The 19,648-nt window shown below is 34.2% G+C and overlaps 3 protein-coding genes across 4 annotated transcripts; all 3 read right to left on the reverse strand.

The window, feature by feature from the left end:
- Window positions 1–909: 909 nt before the first annotated feature.
- Window positions 910–3,496, reverse strand: LOC142985472 (EEF1A lysine methyltransferase 2). Its single transcript, XM_076133669.1, has 5 exons — window positions 3,389–3,496; window positions 2,849–3,048; window positions 2,275–2,408; window positions 1,718–1,874; window positions 910–1,087 (listed from the first exon to the last, which is right to left on the reverse strand). The coding sequence occupies exons 2-5, from the start codon at window positions 3,042–3,044 to the stop codon at window positions 930–932; spliced, it is 645 nt and encodes a 214-aa protein (XP_075989784.1). The 5' UTR covers window positions 3,045–3,048; window positions 3,389–3,496; the 3' UTR covers window positions 910–929.
- Window positions 3,497–4,072: 576 nt separating this feature from the next.
- Window positions 4,073–5,845, reverse strand: LOC142985415 (adenosine 5'-monophosphoramidase HINT3-like). The gene is made up of 3 exons (XM_076133566.1): window positions 5,557–5,845; window positions 4,860–5,053; window positions 4,073–4,336 (listed from the first exon to the last, which is right to left on the reverse strand). The coding sequence occupies exons 1-3, from the start codon at window positions 5,756–5,758 to the stop codon at window positions 4,310–4,312; spliced, it is 423 nt and encodes a 140-aa protein (XP_075989681.1). The 5' UTR covers window positions 5,759–5,845; the 3' UTR covers window positions 4,073–4,309.
- Window positions 5,846–6,907: 1,062 nt separating this feature from the next.
- Window positions 6,908–17,187, reverse strand: LOC142985414 (uncharacterized). 2 transcript variants are annotated; one of them, XM_076133564.1, is made up of 7 exons: window positions 16,886–17,187; window positions 13,619–13,726; window positions 13,175–13,290; window positions 12,583–12,642; window positions 11,521–11,632; window positions 10,778–10,904; window positions 6,908–10,298 (listed from the first exon to the last, which is right to left on the reverse strand). In XM_076133564.1, the coding sequence occupies exons 1-7, from the start codon at window positions 16,957–16,959 to the stop codon at window positions 9,696–9,698; spliced, it is 1,200 nt and encodes a 399-aa protein (XP_075989679.1). In that variant the 5' UTR covers window positions 16,960–17,187; the 3' UTR covers window positions 6,908–9,695. The 2 variants fall into 2 exon arrangements, with proteins under 2 accessions (XP_075989679.1, XP_075989680.1); XM_076133565.1 differs by lacking the exon at window positions 12,583–12,642.
- Window positions 17,188–19,648: the final 2,461 nt, after the last annotated feature.

Raw genomic sequence — 19,648 nt, forward strand, 5'->3', positions numbered from 1 at the left:
GTACTTTACTATTCTTATTTACCTATTTTACTTGACTAATTACTAATTGAAGTAAATAGAAACGCCGGGAATGGAATGTCTTGTAAAAAGGTCAGGTGCTACTCGTAACCGGCGGTCCTGTATGACAACATGTGTGGATGCGAATAAGGCAAGGGAAGTTTGTGAGGATCGTACCAAGTGCGTTCGTCTTTGCCTACCTCTATAGGAATAAGGCGTATTTTATGTTTAATTAATTATTAATTACATCGAAGTATTAAGTATCTACCTGATTATGAAAGCAGGGCTATCGTTTGTGGCCTATATTTGGATACAGATAAAGGGATTAATATTATCTTCATTATGTTGTAATCTGATGATTAGTAATTTAAGGAAAATCGCTCACAATATGCTCGTTAGCTGCGTCTAATATTTCTCTAATGCAAGTCTATAAAATGTTATAGCTAGGTACCTACCTACAATATACCTAAACGACTTTACCGATCGTACCAAGTGGCGTTTTTTGTTCTCAAGGTAGAGACCAAAAAACGCCACTTGGTCCCCTATGGAAAAAAGGCGTGATATTATCTATGTAAGTATGGCGTATGTGCACAGTTTGAGGACACCCGCGTTTCGCCATTTACAATGTTGGTCCCATGCAATAGTGGACAAGCACCATACTGTTAAATATTTTTGTCACAATCCAGTATTAGAATCAGAACCCCTTGGGATAGCCATTGGATCTATTACCGCTATACCACTGAGGCAATCATACATCTTAAATAAAAAAAAATTATTTCTGCTTGTGACTATGGATAATCATAAATACTACGCCTAGTAGCGGGATTAAATTTATATCCAAAAAGAAGTTGGAAAATCCGTCTAAACATTTTAGAATTAACATAAAAAAACTGGGTAAATAAAACCAAAAACAAATTAAAAAAATATATCATTTATTTCTTTTCAAACACCACAGATGACACAAGGCTGCCAACTTTCCCGCCAAATTTGAACTGTGGCGTCGGTATCACTCGCTTCAATTTCATTTTCTCAGAAAAATGCTTGATTAATTCTTCTTCAGTCCAATTACATGAAGTTATTATGAACATACCTGAAAAATACAAAGACAATTTAATAGGAATGCGTGTTCGCGTTCATTCCCGTATTCTATTTAATATTAAACATGCACCGCGAGAGTTTAAAAGTTATGAATATTTATTGAGGATTAAATAGGAGCCGCAATAAAATTAATTATGTGTTCGGTAGTTGTTCATAATATCGCTTGGGTACCCAGAAATAGAGCATTTTTAAGGATATATCAAAAACTTGTCTTAAACTGCGTCCATGGGAACCTTTGAAAATAGACGAAAAGAATCATTAAAGTCCGTAGATGCAGTAAAAAATAGGCATGAGGTCCCAAAGACAATAAAATACAAACAAATTCCTTTAATAGCCGGTTTAAATTTACATCTCCTGATTGATTTATCACAGACCATAAATACTAAAGTAAGATTAAAGCGGTTTATTAAATATACGTCCATGTTTAAAGTAAAAAGTATGTTTTGTCATTTTTTTTTTGCATAATTTGGCCTAACCCCTCCCTCATTACGGGAGGAGACCCTTGCCCAGCAGTGGGACAGTAATGGGTTAAATTTATTATATTATTTTATATAATTCGTTATTCTTTGGACTCAGCTACACCCTATGGGGCCAAGCCTTGATGTATGTATTTTTTACATACCATCTTCGTCCAACATTTCAGTGACTTGTTCAATATATTTCTCTCTATGTTTCTTGGGTTCATCTGGGTTTAAACCAATCGCGTCGTACGTGCCTTTGTCGTGGATCACACCGAATTTACCCAACTGAGCCACATTGTCTTCAGTGATATTAAAAACCTGGAAAATATGAATGAATTTTACTTTAGTTTGCATACATCAAACCTTACTTGTTTGTACCCAATGGCCGGATAATATGGGCACAAAAAGAGCCTTTCATACTAGGGAACACTCTGGAACCCTAAAGCCAAAAGCTTCAAGAGTAAAAAAAAGGTCCTTATCAGCTAAATTTTATGTGCCAAATAACTTTATGTGTGCGAGTATAACGAAAAGATAAAAGAAAATTATTATAAAGGATTCCATAGAGACTGGACGAAAAACATGGACACAAAATAAATCCCAAGAACCACTGCCTCAGAGTGGCTTGCAGCTAAATTCAGATACATGTTGTGATTTGGCACATACTAAACTACATTTTGATTTAGCCTAAGCTGAGAGTTAGTAGATTTTTTTTCTTTACCTTATATTTAATCAGTGGATGATCACTAGACACTTTCTCAGCTAACAATATAGCTTCCTCACAATAATCTATGCCTAAAAGATTTGTAAAACCTTCCTTTGCTAGCTCTATGAGAGTGTAACCATTACCACAACCTGAAAAGAACAATATATATATAGGTATTATTTAATTAGTTCTACAGTTTCTCTTGTATTTACTGAACTTACTCTACTTTTAGGTAGTAAGATGTAAGAAAGCTATTGGATTCAAGGGACAGTATTTTGTTTGGATGGAAGTTACTAAATCTCACAATTTGACTCTAAATTAGCTATAGTGGCTTCTGGAGGGAGTGCTCAGTTAGGTAAACATCAAGAACAAAGAATTACAACACTAGTTTTTTAGTAGGTATTGGTAATTTTTTTTGTTTTTTTTTTTAAGAATTTTTAATAAGATAGGACTTGACCTACGTATCTGTGAATTTTTCGTACCAGATATTACATTGCTAGCAAACTAACTATTGGAATGCGTAGAACAGTAGCCAGTTAGAGAAAAATCTAGACCCAAAAATTATATTATCGAATTATAAAGTGCATACCTAAATCTATAACCCTCACGTCCCTCTCCACTCCACAATCACAAATCCAATCAATCACTCTCTGCGCGCTATCTTCACCGAACCAGACATCACCCGTATCACCGTATCCTTGAAAATTCTCTATCTCCTTGCTATAAGCTTTCTGCCAGTAGTCCTGAGTACCAAGCTCTGAAGAATCTAACTCCGTGTCTTCCATAGTGCTGAAATATGTAAAAAAATTGTTGAGATACAAAGACAAACTCTATTTATTTTTTTATTTAGAAAATTGTTTTCGTCGACGTGTTTTTACAAAAAATATCTTTATATGCTTTAAAATGATGGTGCATGAATAATTTGGTCGGTTAATAGGACCTATATAATGTTTACGTGTGATTGAAATCTAATTAACACCAATGATAGCTGTGTAAAGAATAATAAACAATATTTTAGGTTACGATATAATTGAGTAATAAAAACTGTTATTTATGATATAAATTCAAGTATATACTATTTATTTACATGAAATGTGATAGTTATATTATATAATAGTTGATATATTACCTGTAAGAATAAGTAAATACAAGATTTTATTGGTATTTTTAATTATAACCTCACTTTGTTATCACTTGCTGTTAGTGTTGTGCTGCTTTGTTTATTACTTGTCTGTCAGATGTGCCAAAGTCGATTGACTCAATTATCAGTTCGATAAAAATGTGTTAGTCGATTAACTGAAACAAAATTTTTGTGTCGTAGATATAGCTTTATTAACGTTTATAATAATGCATTTCATTTTATATTAAATATTCTTACAGCGATTTTTAAAGGTATCTTTAGGTAGACATTTACTAATTTTGAACCCATATAAGAAGTGTAAATGAAAATACGTTTTACCAGTTCATTTCCATTTAATACACATAAATACCTATAATAATAACAAACAATAACTAAAACAGCAAATATTTACAAAAAGCTTTGAACTTCAAGTTTAATCTTTCGCTAAATTAAATTTAAAACAATATTGCTTATCTTATATAAATGGAAGAAGTATTTAGGGACTATTGTTTTCGATACAACTATAACTCCACTACCTGCCTGCAGAAAAACGTCATTGTATGTATGTATTGTAACAATAACTTTATAGTCTTTCCATGTCTGAAAGTTCTTTAAACAGTTATTATAACAGTATTGCAGGACAGTCCACAAATTGCACTGTAAGAGCAGGACCAACTTAATGACACAAATATAATCACAAACAAAATCAATTTTATTTTCGCAAACTTTGCCGCCATATTGCTTTACCACCCTTTACACTATCCTGTATCCATAGGTTAGGCATTTGTCTTTGGACCCACTACCGCCCTCAATAAGCTCCAGAGCTTAACCAAACAGCACAATAAATAATTAAAACTAGCCAATGTAACTACAATAATAGATGTCTAGTATACGATCCCTTTATATTTGCTATATAGACTGGAATAATCATCATAGTCTTGAGGCCACATAGTCAGGCTGAAACAAAAAAATTAAATGTTAGGAAAATTAAAATATCTTGACTGCCTCAGCTGTAGTGAGGTCTGTACTTATCAGACTGTTCATCATGAGATTTTGAGTATGATTCCCAGATCAAGAGTGTTACTATTGGTCTACATAATTATATTAGAATACTAGCCAACCCATATAGCTCCATTTTCCTTTTTCTTTCTCTTCATGAAAGCCTGTTTCCTGCCTTAAAGCCAATTTTACAAAAACAATCGAATTGGCTGAGATCTGTGCGTAACCACACATTTTCTGATTCATTTTTATAGATATTAGCTTTTTCAATAAGCTTGAAGTTTGGTAACATGCCACATAAAAGGTAACAGGCTTTCCTCCTATTACATAGGACATGTTGTTGATACTGAAAATATAGTATGGGTGTATTTTGTCCACTTATGTCAACACAATTGAGTATAAAAGTGGTGAAATTAGATATGTATGTTTTTAGCAATAAAACTGAGTGTCTTAGTATTATTTATCCTAACTGAATACTTACCGAAACAAACCAATAAGAATCCCTCTTAAATATCAATCGGGCAATGAATCCCATCTCGGATTCAGGAGCTATGGCATGTAAGTGTAGATGTTTTACACTTCTGAATGGCGGCCAGTGGTAGCCGAGACGAGCATTGTCTAGTGGAAGGTTGTTCTTTGATAATAACTCGTGGGCTACTGATAGCATTTTACCAACTGGAAAAAATTATATATAAAAAATATAAAAATAAAATAACATAGTATAGTTTGTAACAATCATAACAAGTGACATTATTTATTTTGGTCACTGCCTACCTCTACAAGAGAAAGACAAAACCTACCCCTACAGGAACAAAATATTGTGTATGTATGATTTTTTAAGATTTTATATTCTATTCTTTAGGATGTATAGGAGGATTTAGAAAAGAACTTTGCCCGATAATTTTATTACTATGCTACACTTTGAAAGTGGCAGTTGAAACTCGAGATTTGTAATAGAAATGATCATGTAATCTAGTTTATGGGACCGACTGCCACCTTTTCGTAACAGGAGAGGCACTTAATTTTTTAATTAGGCCATTCATGACGTCACTAATTAAGGTAATTAAAAAGCAAAGAAATCGAACTATGTAAGTATCTAAATTCGATTTAATCTCGCTATCAACATGGATAATCACAAATTACGTTCGATGATTAAATTAAGTAATAAAATATCTTACCTAACTCCTTATCTCCTGCTGTTAAGCATTTCACATCGTCAATATGCTTTTTAGGAATAATTAAAACGTGAAAACTGCTGGCAGGTTTTATGTCCCGAAAAACACAGATATCTTCGTCTTCGTACAATATTTCGTTAGTTTCTAACTTATTAGCGATATTGCAGAATATGCACGGTGATCTTTCAGGTGTAACTGCAGTCATTTTTGAAGGAAATTAAATGAAAATTGTGTTTACAAGAATCTATACAGCGGGCTTAGATTTCATTGATTGACATTGACAATTATTGCGTGACAATTACGTCAATGTCAAGTTGACAAATTACATCTATGAATCAAAGAAAATTATACTCTTTACATATTTATTTTTATTGTTTTCTAATTATTTTCTAGATATTTTTCAGGACTAAGCATTGATAGCTTACGAAACACACAAGGAAAACGTTGTGAAATTTCCCAGCGTGGATGTTATATTTTGAGTAGTTTCAGTAAATAATCGATTCAATATTTTTGTGTAATATCACGGCTAGAAACAAAGGCTTTGACAGAGGTGTTGTAATACGCCCGCGTCTCTACAATAAATCATTTTAGATCTCTTAATTTGCGTGAGCCCTTTGTTATACATAAAATACCGTAAAACGGGGTGAATAGAAACGATTTTCAACTTTGTCCTAAAAATTTGTAGCGAATAACTTGTTATTTTTATTGTCGGGTTATTTTATATCATGTCCGGCGCCATGAAGAAAGAGTTAAAACCATATTTGTCCAAAAATATGCATAATTTTACGATATTTCTTTAAAAAAATGGTCTTCTATTCACCCAGCGATAGGGGTGAATCGAAACGACCAAAGGGATGAAAAAATTGTGTTTTTAAACGTTTTTTCAACTAACAATATTGTATCTTTATAGATAAATATACACCTAAGGAGATAAACACTTCAAACAACTCATTAGAAAAGAAATCCCACTTTAAATCCAAAGTTTTGAAAAAAATATATGGACCATTAAGGCATTCGAGGACGGTTGACTTTGAAGCAATTTTTTGGGTATAAATATCAATTTAAACATTTAAACAATTATGACACCGCTTAGAAGTAATATCGACGTGTAATCATTTCAAATTTGAACAAAATTCTTAAACGAGGAGTACTCAAATATTGGGCTTGAAAACTTTCCTGATTTTTTTTCTATACACCCCGCGAATTCTATTCACCCCGATCTACGGTACCTACATAACTTTGGATTCTTAGTGCGAATATGATCTGATGGGTAACACTTAAGAACATAAATCTGTCCAACGTGGGAATCGAAACCAAGACCATAAGGTAACTAAGTACTAATAAAAACACACAATAAAAGATAAGTATTTATTTTAAAACACTGTTTTATTCATGGTACTTAAATAAAAGAACATTATACACCATGATACATTACTATGATTGCTATGTGTTGCCAACAAAAATATTTCAACATTAATCGTATAATTACTGGTCAACTTAGTGTCAAAGTTGTTCAAGTATCACCAACTTTAATGATTTAGTCATAATTTGATTGAAGGTCCGCTTAGAAATAATTGCAGTATACGACGTCGAAGACTACTGCGTTTGGATCGCTCGATTGTTAGAACAGTCAACCGAGAGTCCTCTGCACTGTGTCTACGTTCAGTTTGATAACACCTACGCGTGTTCCAGTTGTTTGACGACATCTATAAATCATTATTATAAACATGATAACATGTACACACCGTGATAAAAGTTTCCGGATAAGGCCACTATCCTACTAGCGTTTTACAAGCCATAGCGTTTCTCCTACGTCCACGAAACGTAAAAGTAGCGATTGTTGACAACTTACAGGTACAATCATGCCGTCCTGCTCAGCGTTTGTGCCTCAAATATTAGGTCGGGGAAAAAGTCTTTTCGCATTATAGTATGTATGAACTTGTAATAAAATCTTTTCTCTACACAAAAAAGCTCGATATTTGGGTACCTCACGAGCTTACTAAAGGAAACCTAACCGTGTACTCATATGTGATTGTTGAAGTCAAAGAGATTTTGTTACAAGTTCATACATACTATAATGCGAAAAGACTTTTTCCCCGACCTAATAGTATCATGTACGCGACTTTACCGCTTACCACGCGACGTCCACGCTCCGCAGACGTTGGAAAGACGCCGACGCTTGTAAACGCAAATAGTATAGCGGTCTATGATTCTATACTAACTCTACATAACATTTAAAAATATTTTTGTCAGCAACAATTTATATATTAAAATGAACAAACAAATTTACATGAGATGATAATAAATCTGATCTTAATATTTTTTTTTTACTAATTTTTCTAATAGTCCATGGAAAAACCATAATATATAGTTTTACAACTGGCATAGGCGTTTGAAAAGCGGTTTTAAGTCATATGTACAGTGAGTGTGTGTAGGTAACAGGTAGTGAGTGATGTTGTGTCGCGTGTGTCCGCACACACACCGACTGTCAACTATGTATGTACGTGACAGTTGTTGTCTGTACTGTACACGTGTACAACACGCAACACTGTACATATGTACAGTGAGTGTGTGTAGGTAACAGGTAGTGAGTGATGTTGTGTCGCGTGTGTCCGCACACACACCGACTGTCAACTATGTATGTACGTGACAGTTGTTGTCTGTACTGTACACGTGTACAACACGCAACACTGTACATATGTACACTTAGGAACATAGCCATTGGTAGGCACTAGATTATTCTCAAATTGAGATGCTTTTAAGAGCTTTACCGCTCAATCTGGGAGGAGTTTCTCCTCCCTCTCACATTCCCTTTCTCTCACATTGAGAGTATACTGAGATCTTCAAACTTCCTATAGGAATATTATTATGCATTTTTTTGTTATTTTATATTTTTTAACTAACAACACTGATTTGAAATAATCAAATAAATTGTAACCCGACTGCGGATTCGAACTAACTCTAAAAAAGCAATCAATTCCTAGTAAATATCTTATTATAATAAAAAAATGGTTTTCAAAATCAAAATTACATTATTTGATCTACTGAAAAACAGCCCTACATCAACCGAGAATCGAACACGCCTATGCATAACAGTTGTAAAACAAAAACAAAGCACTTAAAATTCATAATATTTAAACAAAGCTTATAATTATATATAATTATTTAATTTATTATGTCGACATTTTGGCTTTGGACAATATTTTTTTATATTTATTCTTTAATACTATACGAAAATTAATGCGAAGCGGTCACCCATCTATGGGACGACCGCGCCATGGGTTGCTTAACCCACAGTTGTTTTACCAACCGGTGAGCGTAACTGGCTATGGCGGTCAATTTGCGACCTCAGCTAAGCAATTAAAGGTAAAAATAATTTCGCGTTAATTCCCGTATTCTATTAAACCACGGAATCTCTAAAACGATAGATTATATTTTATTAGGAAGAACTTTGACCATAAGTTTATTATAGATTTTTTTAGTGACGTGATTTTTTATTTTTATTCCTTTTACATTTAAAACTGCGGGTAGTTATAAAACTGAAAATTACAGAAATATGCTAAACTTATTTTAATATGATTTTTACTAATAAATAGCGAACTACACAAGTTTAATTGAAGAAATATTTAGGATGCAATTTTAAACAATATGCAAATTAGATTTTGTGTATATTTCTCTGGCCGATAAATTCGACAAATAATTTTTAATTCAGGATATACCACTACGCACGAAGAGGAATTCTAATACAAGTCAAAAGCTAATTTTTTGATTATAAATACAATATTTTTACAAAAACAATTTAAGCAAATATGTTCAAACTATTTGTAATAACATCGTAAGGGTAGGAATTCGTGGACCATTGCAAACTGTAAACTGTCGACTGCAAACTGCGTAAAGTCGACTGCAGACAGCAAACAGTCGACTGCAGACTGCCAAAAGCCAACTGCAGACGGCAAATAATCGACCGAAAACTATAGACTTCAGACTGCAGTCGACCGCAGACCGTAAACTGTCAACTGTCAATTTTGCAGTCATCTACGAAACCCTACCTTTATCACGATACAATTACTAAAATATAATACAAAAAAGCGAAAATAAAACATACCTCCATTGTAACCAAATGTCGACATGATAAATAAAACTTAAGTAACAAAGTCATACCCTAGATATTTCTTATTTTTTCTTCTGACCCTAGAAGCAACCTTTTTTGGGTCATCAAAATCTTCATCTTGTTCAAAAACAATATTATTCTCGATCACCCAGTCTTCTTCTTTAGCAGGTCCAGAAGACAACCGCTTCTTTTTCTTCTTACCGGAATCTTCTTTATTCCTCTTCTTAGGCCTTTCGTCTAGCACTAAATGTTGATATTCTTCTACAATATAGTTCTCTGGTTCATAACTGGTGGTTATTTCGACACCAACTGAAGGATCCACATCGGGTAGTATATAGTAATTTTCATAATCTCCTTGAAGAGTTATTTCACTCATATCTGCTGTGAAATGTCTCTTCTTTTTGCCTGAAGAACAGTGTTTTATATAAGCGTATTTAGGCTTAGTGTCGTCTGGTAATATGTTAACTGTCCACTCGGTATTTTCGTTTGTTGAAGGTATCTCTTTCACTTCCTCCATGGTTATTTCTTGTTCTTCAGCTATTTCATATATGAAGTTGTCCGATATGGTGTTGTCATCCATAATTTGTAGTACTTCTGAGTTTTGTGGTTCCGATGTTGATGTTTGGGGTATGATCTGGAAATAAAGTAGAGTTTAGTGTGTGAAAAGTATATCCTACTTATCCTACTATATTATAAATGCGAAAGTTTGTGAGTATGTTTGTAATTCTTTCACGCAATTACTATTAAATCGATTACGATGAAAAATGGTACGTAGGTAGCGTTTATCCCGGAGTTCCCGAGGGATCGGGATTTACACGGGAAGGGTTTCCTGCGGACGAAGTCGCGGGCCGCCTCTAGTATCTAAATATATATAACTCAAAGGACACTGCCTGACATAGTGATCTATCAAGGCACAGCACAAACCACTGGACGGATCGGCCTGAAATTTGGCATGCTGGTAGATGTTATGACGCAGACATGCCATTGATCAATTCTATCCCCAAGGGGATAAAAGAGGGGATGAAAGTTTGTATGAAAATTCTGTCCTAAGTCACAAACTTCCTAAGTCGCGGGCAATAGCTAGTTTTTCTTATAATACAACAATACAATTACCTCAATAATCTGCCTCGGGTCAGGCATCTTGGTGATGACTTGTTCAGATTGCGTGATAGACGCTTCCGCCTTGTCTGTTTCAACTTTCACTACCCACAGTTGCTTGCGTTGTAGGTTCTTCATTGATCTGTAGGTAAAAAATAATTATAATTAATTGTCTTTTCAGGACTAATACAGCGTGGAGGAAATGGTGGACTCAAGGCCTGATCTTTGTTGGAGAGGAGACCCTTACCCAGCAGTGGGACATTAATGCTTATAAAATGGATAATAGTCAGAAAGTTGTTATAGATTTCCGTGCCTCGGAGAGCACCTGACCTTTCACTCCGTCCCTCCAGACTATGAGAGTGATATAATATAGAGTGTACTTGTGTATTGTGCATACACTTGAGCACCAAAAACAAAATTCTGCACAGTCGGCCGGTTTTGGTGCAACTGGCCGCCGCCGTTGCTAAATGCCGTTAAGGAGAACGTTATTTCGGGCTATGATTGCCTGTGTCGATTGTGTTTTCGACATTTCGTAAAGAGTAGCTGATTTGGTTGATGTAGTCAAGTTTTCTATTGGGGGCGCGAGGACGTACCTCACCCAGACAGAAAAGACAACTCCCGCTAAAAGATATGCTCTTGTGTCGCGGGGACTTTTAAAAAATTACTAACAATGGACACAAAGTACAACGACTATCATAAGTGTCAATATTTAACCTATAAGAATAAATTATTAGATTTTAAATATGTGTTTTACTCACAGATATCCAAGCGTATCCACCAATTGTCTCACGTTCAACCTGGACACCGTCTCGGGAGCCTTCTTCACAGGTTCCACGCTGTAGTTGTGCTCCATACGAATTATCTCGGCCACTACAAACAAAAATATTATAATTTAGTTATTTATATATTTTATACATATGTCTGCACATGAATAGGGTGTGCTTTCATGAAAACGAAAGAATATTAATAAATATTTTATTTGTAATTAACATCGTTTTTTTTTGTACCACAGTTCGACTGACATTTTATAACCCACTAGCTGACCCGCGCAACTTCGCTTGCGTCACATAAGAGAGAATGGGTCATATTTTCCCCCGTTTTTGTAACATTTTTTACTTGTACTCTGCTCCTATTGGTCGTAGCGTGATGATATATAGCCTATCCACGATAAATGGGCTATCTAACACTGAAATAATTTTTCAAACTGGATCAGTAGTTCCTGAGATTAACGCGTTCAAACAAACAAACTCTTTAGCTACTCTTTCGTTACTGACTGACTGATGGACAACGCACAGTCGAAACTACTGAGCGTACAAACTTGACAATTGCTATGAACATTCCTTAGTAAGTGTAGAGGAGCACTAACCCCCGACTTCTGAGGTACATTTAGCGGTAGTTTATCTATTCAATAGCGTATAAACTCATATAAACTTGACAGTTTGAGTAGATAAACTGAAGCCGGGCATAAGAGAGGAATTTGGATATATCTCGCCGAATAGAGAAAAATGCAGGAAAACTTAAGTCTGTGCGTACAAAGCCCCAGGCGGCCTCTAGTCTTAAGTAAATATTAGTTTGGGGAAAAAGTCTTTTCGCATTATAGTATCTATGAACTTGTAATAAAATCTTTTCTCTACACAAAAAAGCTCGATATTTGGGTACCTCACGAGCTCACTGAAGGAAACCTAATGAACCGTGTACTCATTTGTGATTCTTGAAGCCAAAGAGATTTTATTACAAGTTCATACATACTATAATGCGAAAAGACTTTTTCCCCGACCTGATATAATAATTGTTCCTGTCTAAATAATGTCATTTGGTACCTTTGGGGGCTCCATCAATGAATTTTTCGAATAACCCTTGATAGGATGACGCCCCGGTCCCTGTAGACAGACAGGAACAATATTAACTATCGGGGCTTTTGTCTTTACTACTCTACATTCTCAATAACTTATCTCAGATAGGTGTCAACTGTCGGATAGGTTATTGAAAACGGACGTAACTATACTACATTAATTGCAATGGATGATAGTTTTACTTACGACTTTCAGATATACATATTCCAATGGCGTTTTCTAAACTTACTTACTTCTTATACGTGTTGAATTCACAGAATTACACGTAAAAATATATATAAATTTAACCCAGTAATGTCCCACTGCTGGGCAAGGGTCTCCTCCCGTAATTAGGGAGGGGTTAGACCTTGAGTCCACCACGCTGGCCAAGTGCGGGTTGGGGACTTTGCATGCCTTGAATAATGTACTAAACAAATTATTAGGCATGCAAGGTTTCCTCACGATGTTTTCCTTCACCGTTGGAGCTTGTTGAGCACAAGTGAGCACAAGTGTCAGTCGTCAGATACTCGCCATGTCGTTACAGCTGTTTTACCTATACAAACAGACATACAAAACTCACGTTTTTTATCAGCCGGGGTCTGAACTAGGGGCGTCACGGCGTCCTGTTGCGTGAGCAGCTCCGGCAGCATGGGCGAGTCGATCCATAGGCCCTGGTTGTCGAGCTCGAAGTGGTACCTGTAAGGAACACAAGTTAAGTGACGTTCGTGAGGTATGGAATCGGATGGGTGATCGGAATGAGATGAGAAAATCGATTGTTTATAATTATAGTTCGTTTTATTTTCTCCATATTATATTTTTATTTATGATTTTTATAACTTAACATTAAAAATACAAACGAAAAACAAAAAAAAAATTAATTAATTTGATATTTGGTTATATTTTGTATTATTAAAAAAAAATGTTTTTAGTAGAAAACCTCAGCAATAGGTATCAATTTTTGACTCAGAATTTTATAACTTGGTCCTTGGTATTCTAAAAGGTCGGGATGCTGTACAACACTCACCCACACAACTGCAAGCTGACGTGCCTCCAAAGACACTCACTCTCATCCTGCATGGCTCCCTCGATCCATTCCTGTCTCTTCGTGTCATTGTCCGATGATATGTTGGCACTGGAAACAGAAAATATAATAATTACTTTAGTTTATACATAGTTTTGCCAACTCCCAAATCTTGTAAAAATTAAAATCTTCTTAAATTAAAGAAATAAATAATTAACTTTTATATATAAACTAAATATCCTTTTAACTTAAGATAGTGTGTAGTAGTGGACCAAATCTTAATAGCATACTTTATATTATAAATGCGAAAGTAACTCTGTCTGTCTGTTACTCAAACACTCACTCACTCACAAACAAATTGCATGAAATTTTGGTGTGGAGATATTTTGATACCCGAGAAAGGACATAGGCTACTTTTTACAAAAATGTCGTAGGTGGCGGACGAAGTCGCTGGTAAAAGCTAGTGCGAAATAAAAGTTACATATTTTGAGCAATACTACCTTATCGAAAATAACTATCTTAAATTATATACAAATGGTTCGAACATACATAATATACAACTTAATGTAACCATGTAAAAAACTTATTTTGATAACTTCTTTCCTTAAATTTAGGGAGAAATTCTCAAAGCTGGCAACACTGTAGCTAAGACCACTTAAATCCTAACTGACTGTATAAAACAAAGTTCATAATACAACAGAAACATGTATAATAAACATATAACAGTGTTATAAAGCACTTTGTTATGATAAGCTTATCAGTACATTTAGGTGGACTGTTAAAATGTACTGTTTCAATAGATATAGTGAGAGCAGTTATAGTTTTCTATATTATGAGGCTTGCAACACACATATTCGGTTTGGCAATATTGATTAAACAACAAAACCGACTCGACTCACTTGTTCAGCTTGTGCTGATCGGGTTCTTTTTTTTTTTTTGGATTTGTGGCCCGGCTATGCTGATTATTGTCGAACCGAATATCTGTGTAGCAAGCCTAATGCACTTAGATATTAAAAAAATCAAATGAAATAATATTCTTTTAATCCATAACTGTCCCCGTGCTTAGCAAAAGTGTCTTCTCAAACTAGAGAGGGATCAGGCCTTGGCTCCTCACCACCAACAAGGTTGTTTGAGAGGCGTCTTTGCATGCCCTCAAGAAATTTCTTTTTAAGGCTTGCAACCCAACTTAGCCATAGTGGTCTAAGGCTAACCCTTCCTTCAGGAGACCTTTACCCTGCAGTAGGACAATTATAGGTAAAAAATATAAGGTAGGACTTCCCAATTTTCCCTAAATATAATATTCACTATCATAACCCCACTAATATAGTATTGATATAGTGTTGCAATAACAATAAGAAACCTTAGTTAGGACTGCAGTTGGTCAAAATATATTTTTGAAAAATGAGTCATCATCACCAGGTCATATATGTCCCCACCGAGGGGCACGAGCCTCCCCTCTTAACAAAGAGGGGGATCAGGCCTTAGTCCACCACACTGGTCTAATGCGGGTTGGCAGACAATTGGAGGGCTATTATAAAGTAGAAAAGTGTTGTCATGGTGGTATAGCACAGGAGAGGCTTTCCCAGTTTTTTAAATATAACATTGATTGTCATAAACCCATATAGTATTGACATAGTGGTGCAATATGGCAAACTGCCAAGTGACAATATTTTTCTGTGCAGAGCAGTGTCGGTTGGCAGATGTCCCGAATTTAAGGAACATGAGGTCTGCAAGTTGGGTTGTCCTAGAATATTTCAAGTTAACAATATTTTTTTTAATGTAAAATTTATAATATGTTTATACTAGAAGAGATTCTAGTATAAAATTTTATGGAGATCAATATTTTTACTTTGAGTCTCATCAATGCATAAATAACCTTAATTTAACTATTTGTGGATTGCAGAGTTACTTTTTAATTATTATATAAATTGAATTTAGGACTTTTAACTAGTAACAGTTTGACAACTAAGCCATGAAATGTTAAATTTTTAATATTTTAACAGCTGAATACTGAATGAAGCAAGGGAACTGAAAATGTTTTAATTTAAAGGTATCTATGTATGTTTATAAATAATTGTAGTTTGTAGAAGTTTTGTTTTGAATAAAAAAGTTAAGTTAGAATGGATATTAAAGTTCTATATAAAGTTCTATGTAAGATTATATATAAAGTTCTATGTACCATTATACAGTAACATGTTTTTCCTGAACAATAGGGAAGGAAATATGATCTAATTTTCACATAAAATACACTATAGTACTTTAAGCCCACAATAAATTGTTGTATAGATAATTGCACATACTTATGGTACAAAATATATAGCCTTTCTCCATATGGAATATGTGTTAAATTAGTTGTTAATTTTAACAAGTCTATACACTTATATATTTTCACCTATCAACAAAATTATTGATTTTACTTCAAAATTGACAACCCCTATGCACAGGGTGTTTTTCTGTCATTCCACTGACAATTAATGTCATAGGGTGTAAAACTATCAAAGAATGACACTGTAACAATGTCATAATTGTCATTTCAATATGTCCTTTGGAAATGCAGTATGTCACTATGACAGAAACACAAATCAAATAAGGCAGTTTCAAAAAGAGTTTTTATTCAATAAAATGTGTTTTTCATGTGTTAGTAACTGATAATAATAGTTGTAAACACCAGTTGTATGTTGTAGAGAGGTTATTAACCTAATTTCAGCATGAAATTCTGAATTTTTAATAAGAATTCGTTATGATGATGTTTTAAGAGCTTTCTTGGTTATTTTTACAGGTTTTTGGTATTCTGAATGTGCCGTTTTTGATAAGAAATGTGTAGTTATATGATAAGCTATGAATTTTGAGTGAAAAGTGTGTTTTTACGTAAATAAAAGTGATGTTAGTATCCTCCATGATGGGTGTGTACAAAACAGTGAATATCTCAACAATTCATGCGTGATATAACATCCCCACCAATCAAATACGAAATAATTAACGACCAATTAAATCCTAATAACAAAGGAGTAATCAATATTCGACAATGATAACGTCGAACAGCGAAATTTATGGATAATACTAACGTTACAAGAGAAATTGGGTCTGGTATACAGGAATTTAAGCGGAAAAATACCTATATGATAGCACGCAAATGTAAATATGTTTACCAATGAACAACTCGATAATTCGAGGTCATATATCACAGCCAGAACCATAGACACACTGGGTAGCATAAAAGATAAAAATACCTCTTCTGCTAAAGTTAATAACCAATATAAACAAACTCACTTGTAAAACGAAAAGCTGCAGACTACATCGTATTCTAAATTGCAGCCTTCAACCACACACTTCAACGCGCTCATTATGGGGATAACACTGCGGTACCAAAAATGGACACCTCACATTCACATCATAGTAACAAAGTTAAAACTACGAAATAATAACATTTAGCGCCCAAACCAACTTTCAAACAAACTAATTTGATGGATCTTTGTAAAATTATCAATCAAATGTCGAAATTGACGTGCTGTCACGAAAAGTCGAAAATTTTAACAAATGCGTCAAACGCGTGCCATGAAATGGTGATGTAATTCGGCGCCAAAGTATAGTGGCAACATTGGAGTTTGGAATCGATTTCACTCGATTCTTTCAATTAAAAATATTATTTGTTTCATCTCGATTAATTAAATTTATTGTTTAAAGGTGGTATTATACGAAACTGTATACCAAGAGGAGAACAGAACGATTGTTACGATACAAATCTCTCAATAAATGTTGAACTGTTAACTACATAACCTTTTTTGTTACTCGTATCGTATCGGGTCAGTACTATTTGGTTAAAAGAAACAGGTTTTTTTCATAAGCTATTATAACGTATATTTTAATCCTTCGTCCCACTATATTTAATACGTTTTTGATGATTTATGCTAAACTTTTAGTACCTACCAATAACCTACATTGATGGGTATGGTCACCTACCTACTGTATCTAGGTACCAAATCATCATCATCATCATCATCTCAGCCGGGAATCGTCCACTGCTGGACAAAGGCCTCCCCCATCGAGCGCCAATAGGACCGGTCCTGATAAGGCCAATAGGTACCAAAGACATTATACTTAATGTAAACCGGCAGATAGCCTTAAAATAAGAATGTAATAAAGTATTATAGCACATTTATTAAATATTGATTGTGGTTTTTTACAAAGACGACATGTACAAAGTAACTCTACTTTTTTTTGTTCATCAACAATCGAGCTTACTACAGCGTTAAGCGAAAATAATGTGTTACCAAGATCTTTAATAAATTAATTTGACTAGTGTACCGCTGTTTTTTTCAGTTCTTGAATGATTTACAAACAAACGTACAGTATTTTTAACATTTATTATAGTTTAAAATGTTCATATCGATACTTAATTCACTAAAAACGAGAATCGATTAAAATTGTTACCAGTAAATAATATGGACCACAGGCAATAATTATGGCGCGATCGTCTATGCTAAGCGATGATACTATTAGTAAAGTAAATAATTATAATCTTTACTTAATTAATATTTACTATGCTAAAATAATTATTTCCTCGATTTAATTTGATGATTTTATAGAATAATCTTGTATTTTGGAAGGTTACGTAATAAATGGGTCACCATCGACAATATCTATTACCGGATGTAACGTATACACTTCCTCTAGACTATTTCCAATGATGCTATTTTCTACTTGAATACCTAATTTCCATTACAATGTTGCAATAATGAGACATTTCTTTTGTAAAAAATCCAGGACATTAGTGACAATCTAATCTTTCACCTATCATGTCATTGGTGTCAATTTTTTGTGTCATTACATTGTCATCATTTTGTCAATAGTGTCATGATTTTGACTTGAAAGCTCTAAAAGCGGGCCATGCAATATACTACACAAAGCGACTTAACTTTGAAGTAGTTTTAGACTTTTATTATACCTTCTTTTAACTACTAGAAACGGTGATTCTTATATTGATGGCCGAAATATATCTATAATTTTAGTTTGGAGAAATCATAATACTTTCGAGTCTTAATAGCAGCCTTATTGTGCCTCAACGCGTAGTAAGACCAAGGACGACCATGGTCACCGTTTCACCGATTAGTTTTTATGAAATCCTATGATTTCAATTGCTTTTAATTAAAATTAAATTAGACTTCGGCTCGCGACCGTCTGGTCTGGTATTATCCGACTCATCGGCATGTTGATCATTCTCTGAGGCTGAAATGTATTATTTAATTGAGTAATTTATCCATTTGTCTACAATTTAATGAATTTAAAGTAGAGCAGAAAGGATTTATTCTTGGTTATAACTTTTATAGTAATTCTTAAGTCACTTAACAAAAAGTCCAACCAAACGTTATTTTAGTCTTGAATAAAGCTTGCTGTTCATTAAACTACAATAGACAATTCTTATTGAAATAACTATCGTTGATCTGTATGTAATAGTAAAATTATCTTGTAGAATGTAAAGCTCGTTCCAGATGGAGGTGTGAAACGTTGAATTCAGCTCAAAACAGAAGCAGTCATAATTAAAGAAAAATTAATTAGCATTTGTTCAGCAGATTAGCAGCAAGAACGTAGCAGACGAATGAACAGTGACACTCTCGCTAACATGCGAAACCTTATTTACGACTTACCTATGGCCAAACTCACTATTCTTTTTGATAAATCAGCTTCTCAAAGAGCCGCAAATGACCCATTATATATTAAAAGTAATTTAAACGCTCTTCATCAGTCTTTTGGCTTTGGGTGTATTTATATGACGATAGTTAAACGGTACACTCGATTCTTTGCAAGCGCTTTCTTTTCATACATACACAAAATCACGCTTTCTTCCCTTAGGGGTTGGCAGAGACCAGAGAACACCACTCGATACGATCTCTTATAATATTGTGGTACAGAATATAATTCGGCCACTGTTGAACTCAGCCAAACTGACTTGCAAATATCTCACTAAAAAGGTATTAAAACGCATTCGTTTTAACTTATACGTAACTTATATTCAGGTAAATCAAAAACAACATG

Source organism: Anticarsia gemmatalis, chromosome 30, assembly GCF_050436995.1.
Source record: "Anticarsia gemmatalis isolate Benzon Research Colony breed Stoneville strain chromosome 30, ilAntGemm2 primary, whole genome shotgun sequence".
NCBI lineage: Eukaryota > Metazoa > Arthropoda > Insecta > Lepidoptera > Erebidae > Anticarsia > Anticarsia gemmatalis.

Coding starts and splice junctions, on each gene's coding strand:
- LOC142985472 (XM_076133669.1), bottom strand. CDS start 3,044: ATGGAAGACACGGAGTTAGATTCTTCAGAGCTTGGTACTCAGGACTAC. Junction 2,409..2,848: donor CGTGAGGGTTATAGATTTAG/GTATGCACTTTA, acceptor TGTTCTTTTCAG/GTTGTGGTAATGGTTACACT. Junction 1,088..1,717: donor TGAAATGTTGGACGAAGATG/GTATGTAAAAAA, acceptor TGTATTTTTCAG/GTATGTTCATAATAACTTCA.
- LOC142985415 (XM_076133566.1), bottom strand. CDS start 5,758: ATGACTGCAGTTACACCTGAAAGATCACCGTGCATATTCTGCAATATC. Junction 5,054..5,556: donor AGCAGGAGATAAGGAGTTAG/GTAAGATATTTT, acceptor AATTTTTTCCAG/TTGGTAAAATGCTATCAGTA. Junction 4,337..4,859: donor ATTCTTATTGGTTTGTTTCG/GTAAGTATTCAG, acceptor TTTTTGTTTCAG/CCTGACTATGTGGCCTCAAG.
- LOC142985414 (XM_076133564.1), bottom strand. CDS start 16,959: ATGAGCGCGTTGAAGTGTGTGGTTGAAGGCTGCAATTTAGAATACGAT. Junction 13,291..13,618: donor GTCAGCTTGCAGTTGTGTGG/GTGAGTGTTGTA, acceptor TGTTCCTTACAG/GTACCACTTCGAGCTCGACA. Junction 10,905..11,520: donor GTGGATACGCTTGGATATCT/GTGAGTAAAACA, acceptor TTTTACCTACAG/ATCAATGAAGAACCTACAAC.